The sequence below is a fragment of the Cricetulus griseus genome (assembly GCF_003668045.3).
Source record: "Cricetulus griseus strain 17A/GY chromosome 1 unlocalized genomic scaffold, alternate assembly CriGri-PICRH-1.0 chr1_0, whole genome shotgun sequence".
Taxonomy (NCBI): Eukaryota; Metazoa; Chordata; class Mammalia; order Rodentia; family Cricetidae; genus Cricetulus; species Cricetulus griseus.
This window is the reverse complement of record NW_023276806.1, coordinates 14,266,972-14,287,353: the sequence shown is the minus strand read 5'-3', so window position 1 is coordinate 14,287,353 and position 20,382 is coordinate 14,266,972. Positions and strand designations below refer to the sequence as shown.

At 38.1% G+C, this 20,382-nt stretch overlaps 1 protein-coding gene and 1 pseudogene across 1 annotated transcript; one reads left to right on the top strand and one right to left on the bottom strand.

Annotated features, from left to right (window-relative positions):
- Positions 1–428: 428 nt before the first annotated feature.
- Positions 429–19,671, bottom strand: LOC100766670 (calcium-activated chloride channel regulator 3A-1). Its single transcript, XM_027395892.1, has 14 exons — positions 19,513–19,671; positions 17,454–17,594; positions 17,105–17,252; positions 16,661–16,769; positions 14,788–14,965; positions 11,037–11,264; positions 7,986–8,219; positions 6,634–6,811; positions 5,528–5,628; positions 4,931–5,155; positions 4,330–4,600; positions 3,634–3,801; positions 2,730–2,966; positions 429–769 (listed from the first exon to the last, which is right to left on the bottom strand). The coding sequence occupies exons 1-14, from the start codon at positions 19,669–19,671 to the stop codon at positions 429–431; spliced, it is 2,718 nt and encodes a 905-aa protein (XP_027251693.1).
- Positions 17,977–18,537, top strand: LOC113831879 (annotated as a pseudogene).
- Positions 19,672–20,382: the final 711 nt, after the last annotated feature.

Here is a 20,382-nt window from a genome sequence, read left to right as displayed (position 1 = left end):
GCATTGCCTACAGAATACTGCTTTTTTTTTTTTTTGTCTGGATACTGTTAGTTTCCCAATGCTCTATGGAAATCAGCCTATGTTTCTTTCTTTCTTGTTTTTTTTTTTCTGATTTACAGACATCATTTTCTCTTTCTGAGCTTTATATTGTCACTTTGTGCATTTATTTCTACAAAATTACATATTTAGTGAATCGCTTTTTGATATTAATATTTGGAAAATGAGTTGTTCAATTTCATTCATCCTCTTCAATGTTGGAGTAAGGAAATACTCTGGTTTATATATAACAACTTAATTGATTTTAATTGACACAAATAAAAAATTTACAACATTCACTTTTATGTTACAAGATTTGTATAGTAGACAATGAGGATAGTAAATTAATTCTAAATAACATTGATATTTTTAGTTCTACTACAATTTCTAGTTTAAAATATAAGTAAAGTTGCAACAAATACAAAAACTGTCAAACTGGGTGAGAGCATTTTTGTACCCAAATCAGGGATGTTGGGTTCCTGTGGAGGAATAAACCTGACAGCCTGTGCGATGTTGGAGATCGCTGAAGTGAGGTTGATTTTATTGGTGGCCTGAACTGCAATGTAGAGCTTGGTACCATTTTCTATTTTCAAAGTTTCTGGTTTGAATTCAAAGTTTTCTTTTGACCCAGCCTCTTTAGGTACCAGACTAGAAGTATTCACTAAAGTAGCATTGTGAAAATCTTCTTGGAGATCTTGAGAATGCCGACTCATTCTGATGACATATCTATGTGCTGGAAAAGAGACAGACACGTGTTCATTAGAGTGAGGACGGGTCTCTGCACACACTGCGCCTGCGTAGGGGTTACCAGAGCATCATGAGGAGCTTCAGTGGTGGAGAGCCCGGTACAGTTTGTGTCTGGTTATCCTGTCTCACTGACTTTAAAGACAGTATATGAACATTTGTTTTTAAAAAATGTCCAGTCACAAAGTCACAGAAAAGCTAATTCAGCCTCATCAATACCAGCCTCTAGCCAGAATCCAGGATTCTTTGTTGAAAGAGCTGAACTCAGTTTTAAATTGTAACAAGGAACACACAATATTTATGTACAGTGAAGACCGAGAGTATCTTCTGTGACTTTTTATTAAGATAACACTCCAGGGTTGGGGTGGGGCCCTCAGTGACAGTCAGAGGAAAACAGCTGAGGGTGAGTCCAAGGGCACAGAACTGGATGAGCACTGATTCCACACGTGCTCGGGACCTAGTCTCACCCTGACCGACACCTTAATTCTATTACTGTCATCTTTCTCATCTCTGTTTTAAAAAGAGGCCTAGTCATTTGACTAATTTAACAAAAAGTTTTTGACTGCCGATATTCTGAAGTGAGATTTGTAAACGATGAAGCATGAAAAGTGTTTAGGACAATTGAGCAATTAATGGGTGACTGCAATGTTAGCTGCTGGAAGGGAAAGGGGGATGTCCGCAGGAGCAGTGAATTCCACACTGATTTGGGAAATCTAACAGAGAAATGGACATAAAATAGCTTATGGATTGTGAGAATAAAATATTTGTAGCCTTTACTTGGTATTCATAATTTATTTTTTATGTTTTTTGGCAATGTAAGAGATACTTAAAATATATGGTAATTAACTTGGATTTTTTCAAACACTAGTTAAGTTTGATTAACATTTAGTTTCTCCATTAATAAGTCTTATACATTCAACCATTCTTCATACAAACCTTGTTTTTAATTTAGGTGGATCTATCTATCTATCTATCTATCTATCTATCTATCTATCTATCTCTATCATAATCTATCTCTATGTATCATCTATCACATCTATCTATCTATCTATCTATCTATCTATCTATCTATCAATCAATCATCTATTTCTCTATTGTCTATCATCTATTTCCATTATTCTAATCTATCTGTATCATCCATCTATGATCTATCTCTGTCATTTATAGTCTATTTCTATTATTCTAATCTATCTCTAACCATGTATCATCTGTATCTATCTATCTATCTATCTATCTATATCTATCTATCTATTATCTATTTCTCTATTGTCTATCATCTATTTCTAATACTCTAATCTATCTGTATCATCCATCTATCATCTATCTATCTATCTATCTATCTATCTATCTATTTCAATCATTCTAACATACCTATATCTATCCAACTATCATTTATCTCTATATCTATAGTCTATTTCTATTATTCTAATCTATCTCTAACCATGTATCATCTCTATCTATCTATCTATCATCTATTTATCTGGAGTTATCGGTTTACCTACGTGTATTTTTTACTTAATTGATTTCTAAGATTAGACTTGGTTCCAGAGAACCCAATAGTGCTTGAAACCAGACAGTAAGTGAGTAAAATTGAGGAAAGACAGAAATGTTTAGAAAATTACCCTTGTTTACAATAATAGAACCCAACAGAATGGTGTTACTTAGTCTTCTCATTTAATTTAAAAATAGTCCAAATTGAGAGAGACAATTTGATAGAAGTATTTGAAAAAAAACTGGATTGGAATTTCAATTATTTGAGCACAGATAATTTGGGTCAACTTGTTTCTGTTGTGCTTTAAGTTTTTATATTTCATAGTAGGTGAAGGATGAAAGGACTATTGTAGCCATTCCATAAATGTTACCCATAAATAAGACTTTGGAGAAGTTTTAGCAAATAAAAGATAGTGGGCTTTCTTTTAGAACATTTTAAAACTCAATATCAAACTTACCTCTTCCTTTGTCGAGGACCTTGCCAGGGGCTGTCCATGTCAGGTGAATGTAATCTCCTTTAAACTCAGCCTCCAGATCGGTGACTTTACTGGGTGGGAACACATGAGCGTGGTCACCACCAGTAGGCGCGCCCGACACGGTAAATGACTCTCCAGAGGTTAGCCTGTTGAAGTCTTTCACTGAAGCTTCTGTGGCTTCTGGAACCTCAGGTCTGGGTGGATTCAGTATAATTTGATCTACATCCCCATAAAAAAAGTAACTTTTTATGTTTTCATGTCGGTTCTTGTAGGCTGATCCTGCATCTATTCAGTGCTAATGTCAATTAACAGCAGATACTGAAAAGTGACGATTAGTGACAGAAGAGCTTGTTTTAACATCATATTTATTTATTTTTTTATTTTTTGGTTTCTCTGTGGCTTTGGAGGCTGTCCTGGAAGTAGCTCTTGTAGACCAGGGCTGGTCTCGAACTCACAGACATCCACCTGCCTCTGCCTCCCGAGTGCTGGGATTAAAGGCATGCACCACCAATGCCCGGCTATTAACATCATTTTTAAATAGACAAGAGAACACTATGTTTTAACGTCTCTCTAATACTGGCTTGTAAATCTTTTGAGGACATGAGTTGTGTTTTGTCCACATTTACAGCTTCGGCATCTAGCACAGAGACTGCATCATAGAAGATGCTGAGTGAGATTTATAAACGTAAACAGAATGACTGGAGGGGGTATTAACAATGTGTGCAGAAATATAGTCTAGGGATCCACTGACCTGAATTTGATTTTGATACATTCAGATGATTACAAGGAATTATATGCCTAGATTTTCTGTAGTCTATTATGTTTTTGATGTTTGATGTATTCATTAGAGCTAAACCATACATATTTCTGTTTCAATGTTACTTACCATTTTCGATGTAGCCAGGCACATAGAGAGACTTGTTTGGTTGTTTTAAATTTAGTTTAGTGGTGTTTTTTCTTGACTGGGCATTGACTTTTAAGCTGTATCTCCCATTCCCATGGTACTCTGTAAAATATCTTGAGTAGATGCCATCATTTTTGAGTGTATCAGCACCTTGGCATTGAAATGTAAGAATTAGTCATCTAGTAAGAAAAATGACAGCTGTGACTGTGAGGACAGGTGATGTCAGTGATTTCACAGATAAAGTGGCCCAGTTTCAACTGCATGAATTCTAGGGTCACACCACTTTGCTTTGAAGCTTGGCTTGGTCATAAGCCCTGTGGTTTTGGAGCAACTCATAGTAGGTGCTCAGTCCTTTTGTGGTACACGTTTGACTAATGATTGCCTTTCTTCATACAAGAAACTTATCAAAATAACAAAATATAAAGAAAATAAAGTGCATTAAAACACTGACAGTGGGGATGGAGAAAGATTGTCCTCACGTTCCTTCCCTGGTGAAAGTAACGTTGCTCATGAACTTTAAAGACGGCAATGGTTCTTAGAGCTGTGCAGAGGGTTAACATGTAGCAACCAACACATTCACTTTGGAATACAGTTCTTAAGCATACAGAGGAAGTATTGAGGTAGAGAGTTCAGCGAGGGAACGTTAAGTTCAGTGGTGTTGATGCAGGCTCCCATTACCTGCCCCGTTGTCCCAGAGCTCCAGTGTGACTCTATGTCCGTCTTCAGCTTCTATAACAGCCGTGACATTGGCTCCCAGAACAGGCAAGAACCCCTGGCTGACTCGTGCATAAACAATCATTGGGCTGGGGTACTGTGCTGTGTTGTGACTCATGTGAGCAGTTGCTATTACTGGGAGCATGGTAGGACTTCTTGCTCTAGTGGTCACTGTCAGCGTCAGCAACTGAGATCTGGCGTTCTTATTTGAAAGGCTGTAAGTCCAAGTACCTGTCTGGGAAAAATATATTTTAAGAGATTTGATAGCATTTTCTTACTCTGTGCTTAGGATATATGATTTCCCAGAAATGTAAAAAGAAGAAGAATAATTACTTCTCTGATGATGGCAAGCCATAGTAGGGTCCTACTCTGATACTGTCCCAGACTAAATAATGATTTTAATATCTGATTATCAACTAATAACATGGGTATGAATTCTTATGTGTTCTATTAAGCTGATTTTAAGATGAATTATCTGTTACATTTTTAGTACTGAGAAAATAGAAGAGGCCTTTATTTTCTAACATAAATTGATTAATTGATAGAAACCAAAGAGTAGACTTACTTCTGCAATGCCTGGTATTCGAAGTCGAATAGAGCGGATATTCAGCTTATCGTCTTGGAAATCTGAGGTAGTGTATTTTTTTCCTTTAGGATTTTGAAGAGTAATTTCTGGCTTTTGTGTCATCCAGGTGACAACAAAGAAGGTATCATTGCCAACAGTACTATCCACCAGCACTGTACCCTTTACCAATCCCTTCCCTGTAATATTCAAGGCTTTGCTCTCCAACTGTTACAGAAATAAAAAAATAGACATGCAAAAACCCATATTTGAAAGTGTAGTTTGTTCAGTGTAATTTTTGGATTCCTAAAAATATTTCAATTAAAACAACTAAAGATTTTTTCAGTAAAATAATAGGTAAGGAATAAATTATTAAATTAAAATTTATAAAAATTATAAAGAGTACAAATAATATGATAAAGAATAAAAGGCTGCAGGAGATGAGGTGTGTGTAAGCCACAGGAAACTAAATTCAGTAGGGAAATGCTTCCTCTATACCACAGAACAACTTTTAAGGGAGAGTTATTTGTTAGAGAGAAGTTAACAATTAGGATAATGGGAGCTTATTGCAACAGTGAGCAGACAAAGGGGTTTGCTGACCTGCAGAGCCTGCTGAGAGATGTCGCCACTTCTAGATGAAATCCCACTGAAAGCATCAATAAGGCCATTTATGTCTTTACCGGCATAAAAGTGAAGCCCTCCTAAAGGGGGATTTTAAGAGGGAAAACCCCATTTACTTTGTGCTGTCATTGATTTATTTAGCAATCTATTTAAGACATTTAGTTATACTTTCCTCAGCATTGCAGTGTCTCTAGTAGAATTCTAAAATTACTTAAACCTTTCTCAAAATAAGTGCAATAAGAACAAAGGGGAAATTAAGGAGTTAAAATTGTTTTTGATTGACTATCAGTCACCAAAAGGAAGGGCTTGCTATTTTAGTGAAGCCTGAACACAATGTAACAATACGGAAGTGAAATTTAAGCCAGTTCTTAGAAGGTAACGGCTTATTTTCTAGTTGGATCAAAACCGCATCAGTGATAATTAAATATTGACTGTTTAGAAGGGAATAAAAATTGATGAAAATAGATAACGGAGACATTAAAGGAAGAGGGCGATTACATGCATGTAAGAAGCTAGAGAAGAATGGGTTACAGAGGAGAAATGATTGCCTAAAACATGACATTCATTACATACTTATGGAACTGATAAATGTCAGGAAGCCCATCTGGGATGTTACTGAAGTTGCCCACACAGGCTTAGGCTGCCTTAGTACCTGACAGAAACACCCCCTGATGGAATGAGTTCTGAATGGGAAGTCAGGACTGTTAGGCAAATTATTTATATCCTCTAGATTTCCATTTGCTCTTCCATAAAACTGGGATGCCCAAACATTTTCTGTGTGGTTGATTGTGTTTTTAAACTGAGAAATAGTTTCTGGTGCAGCTGAGAAACCATAGAGCAATGAGCATTGTTCTGATTGTTGGTGTTGGTTGAAACTAGAGGAACGAATGAAGACAACAGATAGTGAATAAATGAGAAGTTCGCAAGTGGAAGAGCCGAGGGGAGAAAAAACCTCAGTGTGAAGAAGCCAAGACTGAATTTGAGACAGGGAATTTTCTGAGCAGTTTTCCGTTTATGGAGAAAGAACTGGGCGGCAGGACAGACTACAGATGATTGTCTGTCCAAACTCTGCTCTGAAGTTGTACCTGTCATGGTTGACAGAGTCTTCAGTTCCCTGTCAGCATCAGGCCCCAGGGCGATGGTGTGGATGATGGCACCACTGTGTCTGACCTCCTCAAAGCATGAACCTATTTGCCCATCTTCCCCATCTGTCAGCAACACGATCTCAGAGCCCGAAGTTCTCTGGTTACTGGAGGTGATTGCCTGAGTGGGAAAAGCCACGTTACTAATCACAGAAAAATGATTCTGAATAAATGAAAAGTAAGAATAAACTGTGTTTTAGTCCTTAAGGAGTCCTTAGGCTTCTGTCTCAAGAGTGAGCAAAGGGGAACTTTTGCATTGTGAGTACAAGCTGAGTGGCATATAGAGCTAAGTGTTATATATAGGTTTTGAAATCTGGGGTCTTCATTCGCCTCGTTTTCTAAGTGTGTACTCCCACTACTCACAGCTGCAAGCATGAGTCACAGAAGTCCTAATATGTAATGAGTAAATAGTAGCCGCCGTTATTGTCATCCTAGGAAGTACTTGGGGATAGGCAAGTAACCCAGTCAGTCTGGAAGGCTCCATTGTGGGAGCTCAGCTGGGAGAGTGGGGATGGCCGGATGGGCTCCCCAGGGAAAGCTGGTGCCAAGTTGTGCCTTCAGACCTGAGTTGAGAAAACTGACTTTTTGGGTTGAGTTACTGCAAAAACATTGAGAGCATCTGGGATCACTTGAGTTTAGAGCCAACCTGTTCTGAGTGGCAGCGACCACTCTGAGACAAGGAGATTAGTGAAGGAAGTGGCTTGCTGTTGCGTTATTTAACATTTGATGGTAAATGCCCTTAAGTGGAGGCTAGCTTTGGTCTGAATACATGAATATGAAGATTTATTAATATACAGTTGGCTACAGTTCTCAACAGTGTTCCTAACTTTTACTTTACAATTTTAGCATCTTTAAACTTCCACCCTTGTTCTTTGTGCTTGGTCGTTTGCTGCCTGAGGAACACTTAATTTGATGAGACAGGGATTTCCTTACTCACAACATGAAATGTTTCCAGTGTTCCCTCTTTCACACTTTCCCCAATGGTGCTATTTCCTGTTCAGAAATGCAGGCAATTGGGGTGCCAGGAGACTCCCCAGTAAGATCTTGATAACTACTGGGTTACTGATTTTCCCCTCCCATGGCCACTCCCCAGTGCCACTTAGCTCTTCCACTTTACATCAGGTGACAGCAGGACACAGAGGGGACCCAGAGAGCCAAAAGGCTGTTGTTTTCTTTTTGCAGATGATTTGTTTTGATCAGAATGTTATTAAATGAGGAGCCCAGGAACTCATGGTCCTTGCTGAAAGTTAAAAGTAGCCATCGGCAGGTGATAGTGATTAATTTTCTGTTTTAACCTTGAATCCTCCTCTGAGTCCCCTGCAAATTGAAGTTCCCCCATCAGCTTTCTGAGGCAGCTTTGTGCTGATCTCTAGATGGGAGCTCTCATTGACCATTCTTATTAGATTATTCTGAATTGTCGCACTGCTGTCAAATGTGACCATGCCGACCAAGGATTCCTTTTCAATAATTTGAATTAAGTACAGCTCTGCTGCTTGGTTCATTTTGGTAAGACGAGTGACAGGGTTTCCCTGTAAGAGAAAAAAAAAATATATATATATATGCATTACATATATACATACATAACAACTCTGGAGTCTCTTAAAACATGGTCAGATGGGTGAAAGACAAGAATCCCCAAGGGCCATAGATCTTGATAATAATTCATTGGTGGATTTTAAAGTTTAGCTTTTTCATTTCATTAAAAAATAAAGTCTAAGAAAAAAAAATCAGTCAGGAGGGTTAGAGGTTTGACAGCTCAGTGGTTAAGAATTCCTACCTGTATCTGAAAAGAAACAGAGGAGAAGGAGTGAATGGTGGGGGGGGGGAGGAGAAACTTTGGTTGGGAGGTAAAAACAAACAAACAAACAAACAAACAAACAGAAACCAAGCAATCAAAGAATCCTTTCTGTTCTTGCAGAGGATTTGGGTTCAGTTCCCAGACCCCAGATGTGGCTAACACTGTCTGGGCCTCCACTTCCAGAGGATCTGATGTCCTCTTTTGTCCTTTGTAGGCACAAGACCTACAAGTGGTTCCCAGGGACACATGCAGGCAACACATTTGTACACATAAAATAAAAATAAATAATCCTTAAACCACTAGCTATTATAGTTGTAAAACTCTTACCTTTTTGACTAACAATCTATTTCTCTGAATGAAATATTTTTTAAATGAATGTTTCAATAAATACCAAGTAGAAAAATGTCAAAGATGTCCAACTATAGAGAATTATTAAATTATGGCATGTACATATGACATCATTATTAAATGTGACATTTTTCTTTTTTCCACCTGTCTTTTATTTAAAATTGATTATTTTCCTATGTACTATATCCTGGTTAGAGTTTCCCTCCCTCTGCTCCTCCCAGTTCGTCCCCACCTCCCCTTGCCTCTGGATCCACTGCCTTTCTTTTTTTATATATATCTTTATTTTTATTTTTTATTTAAATTAGAAACAAGATTGTTTTACCTGTCAATCCCAGTTCCCACTCCCTCCCCTCCTTCCCTGCCCCCCCCACTAATACCCTACCTATCACATACCCTTTCTGCTCCCCAGGGAGGGTGAGGCCTTCCATAAGGTGTCATCAGAGTCTATCGTTTCCTTTGGGATAGGGCCTAGGCCCACCCCTGTGTGTCTTGGCTCAGGGAGTAACCCTCTATATGGAATGGGCTCCCAAAGTCCACACCTATGCTAGGGATAAGTACTGATCTACTACAGAGGTCCCGTAGATTTCCAAGGTTTCCTCACTGAAACCCATGTTCCTGGGGTCTGGATCAGGATCCACTACCTTTCTGTCTCTCATTAGAAAAGAACAGGCTTTTAAGAGATAACAACTGAACATGACAAAACAAAATATAATATGATTAAGGAAAAGCTTTCATATTGAAGTGGTAATCCAACAGGAGGGACAGAGTCCAAGAGCAGGTACAAGTGACAGGGGCCTCCTCATCCTCACACTCAGGAGTCCCATAAAATATTCACTGAATAGCTATAATATATTCACAGAAGACTCGCTGCAGACCCATGTAAGCCTGTGCTTGCTGCTTCCTTCTGTAAATATGGTAAATATTGTTATTCTTCTGCTTAAATTAGAAATAAAAAAAGAAGGAGAAGAGCACAAGATGAGACATGAGACTCTCTATTAGACATGTTAACCAGTTTATTATAGGCCCGGCAGAGTAGAGAGACTAAGAAAGAAGAGAAACAGGGTTAATGGCTGATGGCCATGGCCGGTTGCCTTAGAGAGAGAGAGCACGCATAGGTGGGAGAAGAGAAGAGCAGAGGAGGAGAGAGCGTAAATGGGCAGGGGTCTGTCTTTTAAATGGGTCCTTTGCACCTGCATGTAGACTTAGTTCCCATGGAACCCTGGGATGACCTGGGTACTACCTGAGCGGATTCCGACAGGTAACAGAAGCAGGCCAGAATAATGCCTGAACCTTTCAGATAGGACATAATTATTAAAATGTTTCACAGAGTCCTTTTTTATGTGGTGAGTTTTTAAGGCACATTATGCAAAAGATCAGGTTAAAAGATGATACAAAATACAATTACATTTTGAAGAAAAGATAAATATTAAGAATAAGAAAATAATGGAGAGGTATGTTTAATGGTAAAATTATGGATAAATTCTATTTTTTCCTTTCCTTGCCCTTTTTTTTTTGAGATGGTATCTTGCTATGCTGCCCTGATTGACCTGAAACCAATGATCATAAGTGATCTTCCTGTCTCAGCCTCCTGAGGAGCCAAGATTATAAGCAGGCACCATTTCACCTGACTTCATTTTTCTGTGTGTGTGCAATTAAATTTTTCTAGTTAGAACTAAAGGTTATGAGATAAAAGTTATCCATAATCTTATAACCTGCCTCTAACAATCATTTCCTTCCTTCCTTCCTTCCTTCCTTCCTTCCTTCCTTCCTTCCTTCCTTCCTTCCTTCCTTCCTTCTTTCCTTTTGTATTTTATGTACCTTGGTGTTTTGCCATGTCCCCTGGAACTAGAATTACAGACAGTTGTGAGCCATCATGTGGGTGCTGGGAATTGAACCCAGGTCCTCTGCAAGAGCAGTCAGTGCTCTTAAGTGCTGAGCTATCTCTCCCTTCCTCTAACTATCATTTTCATCTCAATGTTTCATTGGCATAAACATATGTGTGTTAGTTTATTAGAACTAAAATAAAATAAAATTATATTTCTATGTTTAACTTAAATACTTAATACAAGAGCTAGTTCCAGGACAGCCTCCAAAGCCACAGAGAAACCCTGTCTTGAAAAGCAAAAGCAAAAACAAAACAAAACAAAACAAAACAAAACAAAACAAAACAAAAAAAGAAATCCAGTAAAAGGTGTCTTACTGCGTCCATGCTTCCAGATTTATCCAGCACCAAGCAGACTACCCGCTGCTTGGACTTGAGCAATGAAAACGTAGGTGGAGGCGGTGCTTCTCTTCCTGTCATGGGAGAGGCCTTCTGAAAATCAGCAGACTCCTTGATTACGTCCCATGTGCTTCTGCGATTACACATTTTGTTTTGTAGGTTTGGGGCTTCTGTATTGTGGGTTTTTTCTGTACAAAATTCAACCACCTGAAAAAAATATCAATTCAAACATGATACTCATAGGGACATCCTTCTTTTCCAATATGAAGTTAGCTGTCTCATGCATCCTGAACAGGATTTGTCTCCTGACAAGAATCACTTCACGATCAGATGTTTGGACATCCATTTCACATGCTTGGAGTGGAAGTGATTAATGCTAACACTACATACAGCTAATGCTTTTGGGAGATTTTAAAGTTGTCAGTGACGAATGGCGGCTGCTCGTGTGATAACATTAGCTTCTTGTTTCCTCATCTAAACTTTTGAGGATCTCAAAATTTTGTAAGCTCGGCCCCATTTCCCGCCTTCTGCTCAGCAAGCATTCCTGCTTCTAATAGAATTCTTTCTGTCTCTGGACTATGCCAGAAACTTTCACCTGAACTCCCATCCACCCCAAATTTATATAATTTGTATAAATTAGGGAAAAGAAATTCTATCACAAGTTCCCGTCTTCCTAAAATCATTCTAATGAGTATTAGAACTTTCAGTGACTGCGACATAAATTTATGAAAACTATTTACATAAATTATGAGAACTATTTAGATAGTTCTCAACTTGTGCAGTTGCGTGTAGCAACTCTGCCTTGCTCTACTTTTTGTCAGTCTGTTTCACTGCATAGAATTCTCCCCCTCTTACAATTTTCCCAAATTCATACTCATTTTCAAACCCCAGCTAAACACCCATTCATTCAGAAGCCATATTCTGACCTTTACAATAACACTGCTTCATAACCTTCCTGCTCTGTTTTCAATTTTCCTTAGTACTTCTACTGTTCTCTTTAAATTACTTCATTAGAAACATTTATTTTTAATTATTTACTTGATGTCAGCTCCTAACACAGTGCTGAGCTTGAAATAGAGAGAATAATGTTAAGGGAAAGAATGTATGGAAGAGAATATTCAGTATTTCATGTCATGTATGCCCTGAGTTTGAGCTTATGGTTTGGGTTCGGTATGTAATATATATATTTAATCTATAACATGATAATTAGAAACTAGTCCTATGTTAGATAAGACACATGGTTAAAATACAGTATTTTTTCTGAACTATTGTCTTGTGTAATTAGCTTCCCTGCATGCTTCAGGTGTATAGGTGACTTCCTTACTGTTGGTGTCCCACACAGGCAGCAGGAGTTAAGTCTTGATAGTCAAATGCCTTGGCAGTGTGGGATTTGGAATAGGCAGTTGAGTCTTCTGATTATCCTCTGTGTTGGGGGATTTCTTGTCTGTTTGGGAGCTGAATTCTTTGCTGATCTAGGCTCAGCCAGTTAAAGTGAACTATCCTTAGTCATGTGTCAGATATTTCCTGAAAGGAGGTCTACTTAAAACTTGGGTTTATTTACAAATTTTAGAAGAAAACTTCAAGTCTATAATTTTACTTGAACTTTCATTATTGCCTAGGTGCCACAATTTTTAATTCTACCAGAAACCCATACCTGTGGTAGTATTTGTTGCTAGCAAGTTAGTATATGAAAAATAGCTTATTTTAATTAAGCTGGTCTTATAATTTAGAGATGTAATTTTGATTTGTTTTTTAAATACTTTCTTATCTAAGATATTTTTACATTTGTACCAACTTTTACTATGTAAATGTAATGTTTCTATGAGTTAAGATAGGATAGTGCTGCAAAGGAAATAGCCAGAAAACAATTGCAAACATTCTACAACAAAAGATTTATGAATTTTTGAGGAGCTCAAAGAATTCAGTGGCAAAAATCTCCCAGAAATAACATGATTAAAAATGGTCAGATGATCCAAATAGACATATCTCAAGAAATACATGCAATGACAAAGTGTTCATCATCACCAACCATCACATAAGTGCAAATGAAAGCCACAATGATAACCTCACTCCAGCCAGGTAGTTGTAATAAAGAAGACAGGAAGAAAATACTGGAGAGGGTGCTTGAAAAGAGAATGTTCATGCTTGGTGGGAATGTAAGTTAGCACATATTTATTAGGAAAAATAGAATGGAAATTTATAAACACACTAAAATGGAAATACCATATGACCAAGAAATCTCACTACTAGATATATACCTAAAAAAAGACATCAATACATTGCACAGATACTCAACAGCCATGTTAGCTACACATCCATGTTAGTCACAGTGTTCAAAATGTAGACTCAACCCATGTCCATCAATGGATAAATGGATTAATAATATATTGTGTACACACACACACACACACAAAGAGAGAGAGAGAGAGAGAGAGAGAGAGAGAGAGAGAGAGAGAGAGAGAGAATATTATTCACACATAGAAGAGAAACAAAGCCCTATTATTTACTCAATATAAATGAGCCCGGAGAATATTGTTCTAAGTGAAATAAGTGAGGCATGGGAAGACAAATGCTGTGTGATCTCAATATTATACTGAAGCCAAGAAAGTTGATATAATAAAAGTAGAATGTTGGCTATCTACAACTGGTGATCAGAGGAAGGCGGACACGGGAGGAGGTTGGTTAGTAGTCTAAAATAAAATTGTAGTTAGATTACTAGAATAAATTCTAGTGTTTAAAAGCACAGTAGGCTGACTAGTTAATGATAATTTGTGTTTAAAAATAATATGAGAAGAGGATTTTGGATGTTCTTACCACAAAAAGGAGCATAAAATTTAAGGTAATGAATTTGCTAATCATTGCATTATGTCTGTTTCATCATTAGGCATTATATCTGTCTATTGAAATGTCACAGTGTATCCTATAAATTTATTATGTGTCAAGTAAAAATTAAAAAAGTTTGGGATTAACTACAGAAAGAGATGACTAGATATTTTCAAAGCATATTATACATTTTAAAATAAAAAGTTTAAGATTTGTTTTCTTACTCATCTTGAATCAAGCACTGGGCTTAAACTTATTTATATTAGACTTTATAAACATAGCAGTAACCATGGGAAGAATATATTTTAATTCTGTTTTTAAAAGGAGAGAACTAAGTATCAGATTTAGCAGTATTCTCTCAGTGACAGCTGGAAAATGACAGGTTGGGTTTCTGTGACAAGTCCATTGACTAACACATCTGTTGATACCTATTAAACTATATATTTAAACCATTATCTTTGTGACCTTTTGTTCTTATATATGTTCTATGGAAATGAGGACACATAGATTTCCCAAGTACTGGAATTTTATAATGGTTTAGTGAGCTTTAGTGAGAAGATAGTGGAAAATCTAGACATTAGCTGAAAGGTCCATTGTAGATTACTTTGGGAGTGGTACAAATAACCACTTAGAAGAAAAATTGGAGAACAGCATACAGTCCAATGGACATCAATAGGAGAAGGATTCCACGAAGTCATGTGACTCACTAGAAGGCTACAGTGCTACAGCTGAAGATAATGAACAGGTTAGCAAGAAGGCATGGGTTACTATGCAGACACACTCTGACATGGGCTGGATGAGTCATTTTCCTCCTCTTTGTGGAATCACATAGTATCATAGTAGACATATAGTGTCACCACTTAGCATTCTGTAAGGATTCCTTCCTGGGAATATGGGAAGTACTTACAGAATCAAGACTTTGCATGAACATTATGGAGTCCCTGGCAGCCTGGGATTTGTTTGGGATAAACGTGCATTTGGGCTCATGCAGTCCTGTCTTTGAATCACGCCGGCATTGCCGTGTTATGCAGCTGCCTCCCTGGCAGTCATGGACCACGTTTCTGCCAGAAATGCCAGTGGAGCATCTGTGATAAAAGAATTGGATTACTTTTGTGGTGCAAGCTGTTGAATCCAGGGCCTGTGCCCTCAGCCACAGTTTTGAAGCCCCTGCCCTCTTTTAGATTGAACGTGGGTAAGTCAGCAATAAAGCCCAATGTCTTGAAACCCTTTTCTTAGTGATAACCCTGCTTGGTCATGCACAAACATTTCATTTGAACAAAAGTGGGCAATGATTACCTGCACATACAGGTTTTAGTAAAAACTGTATTTTCACTGTACACTCTTTATTTGTTTTTTTTTTTTTTTTTTTTTTTCGAAACAGGGTTTCTCTGTGTAGCTTTGGCGCCTATCCTAGCACTCACTCTAGAGACCAGGATGGCCTCTGCCTCCTGAGTCCTGAGTGCTGAGATTAAAGGCATGTGCCACCAACACCTGGCCACTGTACACTCTTAAACATCCATTATTTCCTGATAGACTTCAACAAATCTATTTCCTCTGTACTTATGGGATGAGATAGTAATTTCTAACTTTATAGGTTAACTTAGCTAAGAGTTACAGGGGATTTTTTTTTTTTTTTTTGATGAGGAGAGAAAAGTCAAAAACATGTTTAAAATCTTAAATTTCTGTGCTTTTAAATGAATAGTAATGTTTAGTTTCCATTTTTAAAACCAGTAAGCTAGACTAAAGGAGGAATTGGAAGAATGCATGCATCCAACCATTGGGTTTAATAACAAAGATAATTGACAAATTCCTGTCAGAGATTGGGGTAGAATACGAAAAAGAATTCTAAAACTTCTTTATATGTATAATTTCTTCCTGTTCATACCTGAAGACCTTAGTTCATTTCACAGTTTTGTATTACAAGGACACAAGGTTGTAATGTCTTTCAAGAGAGGTGGCTCTGGGGTTGGCCCCGACGCTTAACTTTTACATGGTGAGACTAAGAAGTTTCTGGGCACAGTAGAGGGACTCAGGGAATGTGGGTTTAGAGCCTTCTTGTCACTAAAATATATCTTTTTATCACTGATCATAAGGAAATGCATTCATTTGTTTCTTGTTTTAAGTACTTATCATTTGACAATCCTTCATTTAGTTTTGACTTTGTTAGAGAATTACAAAATCAAAACAAAATGCACAGTCTCAATGATATTCAACTTTATTGGGAGAAAACAAAACTGGGCAGCTAAGGCTGGTTAGCAGAAGTCTGAGAGGCACACATGCTCTCTGGTTAGAAGTCCGAGAGAGGCGCACGCATGCTATCTGGGAACTCTCTTCTGGGCAGGAGCAGAAAGATCAAGAGGAGAAATAATTAAAGGTTGAATAGGCATTGTCTAAACAAGGGATAGTTTTGTGGTGTGACAGTCGCGGTAGAAGGCTGTGCCGAGAGCAGCTCAGTCTGTGTGCAAGACTCCGGGCAGCTCTGCACACCGCTCAGCAAAGGGGCCAGGAGTAGATGTTTCTCTAGCACCCTCCCTGATCTAACTGAAATTCTCTTACAGAGTTATTTCCTCCAGACACTGATTCCTATTGATCTCAACACTTCTTCAATATTCTAAGTGTTTCCTATCTTTAATTTAAAAGTCAAATTAAGCATCATACAAGTTCATACACAGGGCTTGAGTAGATCTAACCCCATAATTGCACTCAAACTATTCAATACAGAGTGCTGAAGAGCCATTAAGTCAGAAGGTTTAGAGTCAGATTAGTTCAAACTGTGATACCTTGTGGCTTCAACAGTATTCTTTCCAGACATGTAGAAGGGCCGGTCTGTGTTATACTCATCAAATACTCCCCATCGGAGGTGGGCCCACTCATGGACAAAGACTCTGCCTGAGAGAGAAGATTGTTTGTCATCTATAAAACTGTAGCTAAAATAATTTAAGTATGATTTCTTCGTACTTTAAATTTCTTGTTCATCTGTTAACCTGAGCTGGAGAACTCAGTCTTCTTATTAGCCCTCCCTCCCAAAAGGTAAAATGGAATGAAACCAACAAATGACTCATTTAACTTTCAAAAATGTATATACAACAGGTTTATTATAATCAGCATATTTATAAATGAAGGTATTACTTAATGTTTACTTTTTAAAAAGTTTTGGAAATCCCCAATAATGGTGGTGGTTTGCTTTTCCCCAGTGGAAATAAGTATAAAATAGATATTCCTACCTCGGGGTCCATACATAGGCAAATTATCAGTCAGGAGGAAGTTTGGAGTAAAATGTATGTACTGTCCTCTGTCTCCACACTGTCCATACTGAAGAGTGTAGGGATCATCTCCATATTTCAGGTAAGGTTCAGCAACTATGACGTCTGCCTAAGATGCAGAAGAACAAACCCAGTCAGATCCCAAGGGTGCTAGAAACAAGAGATCGTACAAACCAGGACCACTTCATTTATACACCCCAAAGTTATATTACTAGTTTTATTCCCAGTGCAATTAGCATTTACCAAAATACACAATTATTCCTCGGTAAAAGACACAGGAAGCAGTCTAGGAGAGGAATGTGACACCTACTTTGTCATATGATTCTTGTTTTGGTGTTAAGTACTCAGATTTTGACTTCCAGGTCATCGGGACTAAAATGCTTACATTCCTGAAATAAAATCTTCCTTTGCTGGCTTCAAACAGGTAAGTAGAGGCTTGTGTTACCATTTCCTGAGAAAATTAAAAGTGCATTGTGGTAAGAGTGTCACGCAACAAAATTAGCATTAACGTTATGTACACAAACCAGTAGCAAATAAAAGCTCCTTTCCTTCTAACAAAATATTTTACAAAGTCTCTTAAATCTGTAAGTTTCCTTTCATGTGTGCTTTTAACTGTACACTCTTGAGGCCAGCTGTGTAGGTTGGAGATAGGAGTGAAGATGCCGTGGGGGTTGCCAATAGGGCTGAATGAAGATGCTGAGTCAGTTATGAAAGTAGGATTGGAAGTCTGTGGGAGATGCTTGGGAAATGGAGTGGAGGGGAAGAATCTAAGTTAGCAGCCAGGAACCTGGCCTGCAGCAGAAGGGAGGAGCTGAGAAAGAGGAGCATGGCCAATGTCCCTGGCTCCTAGAGCCGACCAGGACAGCAGATCTGCATTGCACTGGGCATTCTTCGCTGAACATGCAGAAATTGCTGAATTCTTGCTTCAACTTGGAGTGCCAAAGAATGATAACCAGGAAGCTGGTTGTTCTCATATTGCTGCTCTGGTTGATCTGGTTAAGATTATAAAATCCTTCTGGGAAAAGGTGAGAAAGTGAATACTGTTCATCAAAATGGCTGCACCCCTCTTGTGTGCAGTTTTGACAAAGGAGCATGAGATTACTGTCATGTTATTAGAAGGTGGGGCTGCTGCAGATGCGGATGGTAAACACCATTATGAGGGACAACAATGAATGCAATGCATTGCCACCAGCAGAAGAGAGCAACTGAAGACGGTTTATGCTTTTCTGCACTAGAAAGCTATCACAAATGCCCCAGAGGCTGAGGGTAGCACTTCTCTAGATTTAGCCTGTGAAGAGGACAGAGTGCTCCTGGTGACCCAAGGAGCAAATACATACACATAGAATAAAGAAGAAAAGACACCTCTGCAAGTGGCCAAAGCTGGTCTGGGTTAGTACTCAAGGGAATAGGGGAAAGTTGAGCAACTTGGATTTATTCTTTATATGTTTTGTTGTCGCTAGGATCCTGGGAGTTAATGTATTGTGCACAGAATGTCTTGCACAGATGATGAAGTTTTCTCATGTCTGAATCTTGCATTTTTAAGGCCCCAGATACATAACTTGAGAACTTAAAGTTTGGAATATTGTTATATTTGACGTTGACTTTGTCTTTAATGAACACACTATACATAGAGAAGAGATAACTGAAAATTAATGTAGTAAAAATTTCAAATTAACATCAAATATAATAAAAGGCAAAATTTTACCAAGTGGTAATAATAAAATATGAAAGACTGATTGGGTTCAGTTCTGTCATTTATTTTATGACTATGAATCACTTAATTTCTCATTTACATAAGAGTTAGAATCCTTGCTCTTAGCCACATCTTAGTGATACCAAGAGAATCTAAGAGTAGAGCACATATGCTAGATGCTAAAAATCGTTTATTACAAGTAAAATTAGAAACAAATTGACTTTAAAAAATGTGTAGTGGTTTCTTTAAGGTAAGATAGGTAAGGATTTTAGGTTTTCCAAAGCTGAGCATGTATGAGCAACTGCAGAAATGCCTAAGACAACAACTATTAGGATTTAAGTATACATGTGCTATATTGACTTTGTAAAAGCAACATCATTAAGATAAAATATGAGAACATTTCTCCACTTGCTCTAAAGTCTAAAGTCCAACCTAACTAGTTACTAATCCAACACTAGTTTTCATGTGTAATAAAAACATAAAGCTAAGCAGATACTCTTAGATAATGCTGCAGAGGTGATCAATTCAGTCAAAGTGGCTTTGGGAGGGTATAACTGTGTGTGTGTGTGTGTGTGTGTGTGTGTGTGAGAGAGAGAGAGAGAGAGAGAGAGAGAGAGAGAGAGAGAGAGAGAGAGAGAGAGAGAGAGCTTAGAAGCATAGTTAAAGCTCTTCTTACCTTTATGCTTTGGATGAGTCGGTCATCTTCTGGCACACTGGGGTTAATTGCAATGACCACTCCTTCATATCCATTGTTGTTCAGATGGACCATGGAGCTTTTCACCCCCTGCAAGAGATGCAGGCTGAGGAAGACAAGGACCTTCAGACCTGGCACCATGTCTGCACATAGTAAGTGAGGTAGCAACTCAAGGAGGGTATTTATGTGCCTGCCTCACTCAGGAATCTGGATCCTGACCACAGTATTTGCATGTGCAAATTGAAATATTCCTATTTCTTGGTGACCTTCCTTTTTGCATTCATTCTAGGATCTAGCTGCTAAATGCCAGTGGGGATTATGATAAATACGTTCATTATATTTTCTAAGACAGCTAAGACAACAGGTATTTACTAAAGTGAGCCATCCTTTGGGGTTGTTTGTGTAGTTATCCTCATAGTTGTGGGTATTTATCATTGCCATGACAACCATCACTACTACCACCATGGTCACTTAGCCCTGGAGGACTAAGTCAGCAGGCTCTGTGTATAGGGAGAGGTGAGCAATTGAGGAAGAAAAGAGCACCAGGAAAGAGCAGATGAAAAGGCTTGAATTAAAAAGCAAACAGCAAGCTGGACTGAAGTGGGAGTGGCGGTGAGCTTTGACTTTATATTCGCTCTTGAGATGGGAATGCTGTAAGCACAATGCTTCAAAATGGCTGGGGATCAAGTGGAGACTTTCTTTTATTACCTTCCGTGATAGCTACACGTTTGTTTGAGCTTTCAAATGATACTGAATGTTCCAAATCCCTTTGTAACTTGAGACCTTAATATACTTCACCTCAGATTTCTTTTTGATTAAATAAAGAGCCATGCTGCTTGAAGCATTTGTACA

Coding starts and splice junctions, on each gene's coding strand:
- LOC100766670 (XM_027395892.1), bottom strand. CDS start 19,671: ATGGTGCCAGGTCTGAAGGTCCTTGTCTTCCTCAGCCTGCATCTCTTG. Junction 17,595..19,512: donor GACTCATCCAAAGCATAAAG/GTAAGAAGAGCT, acceptor TAATTTTCTCAG/GAAATGGTAACACAAGCCTC. Junction 17,253..17,453: donor AACAAGAATCATATGACAAA/GTAGGTGTCACA, acceptor TCTGCATCTTAG/GCAGACGTCATAGTTGCTGA.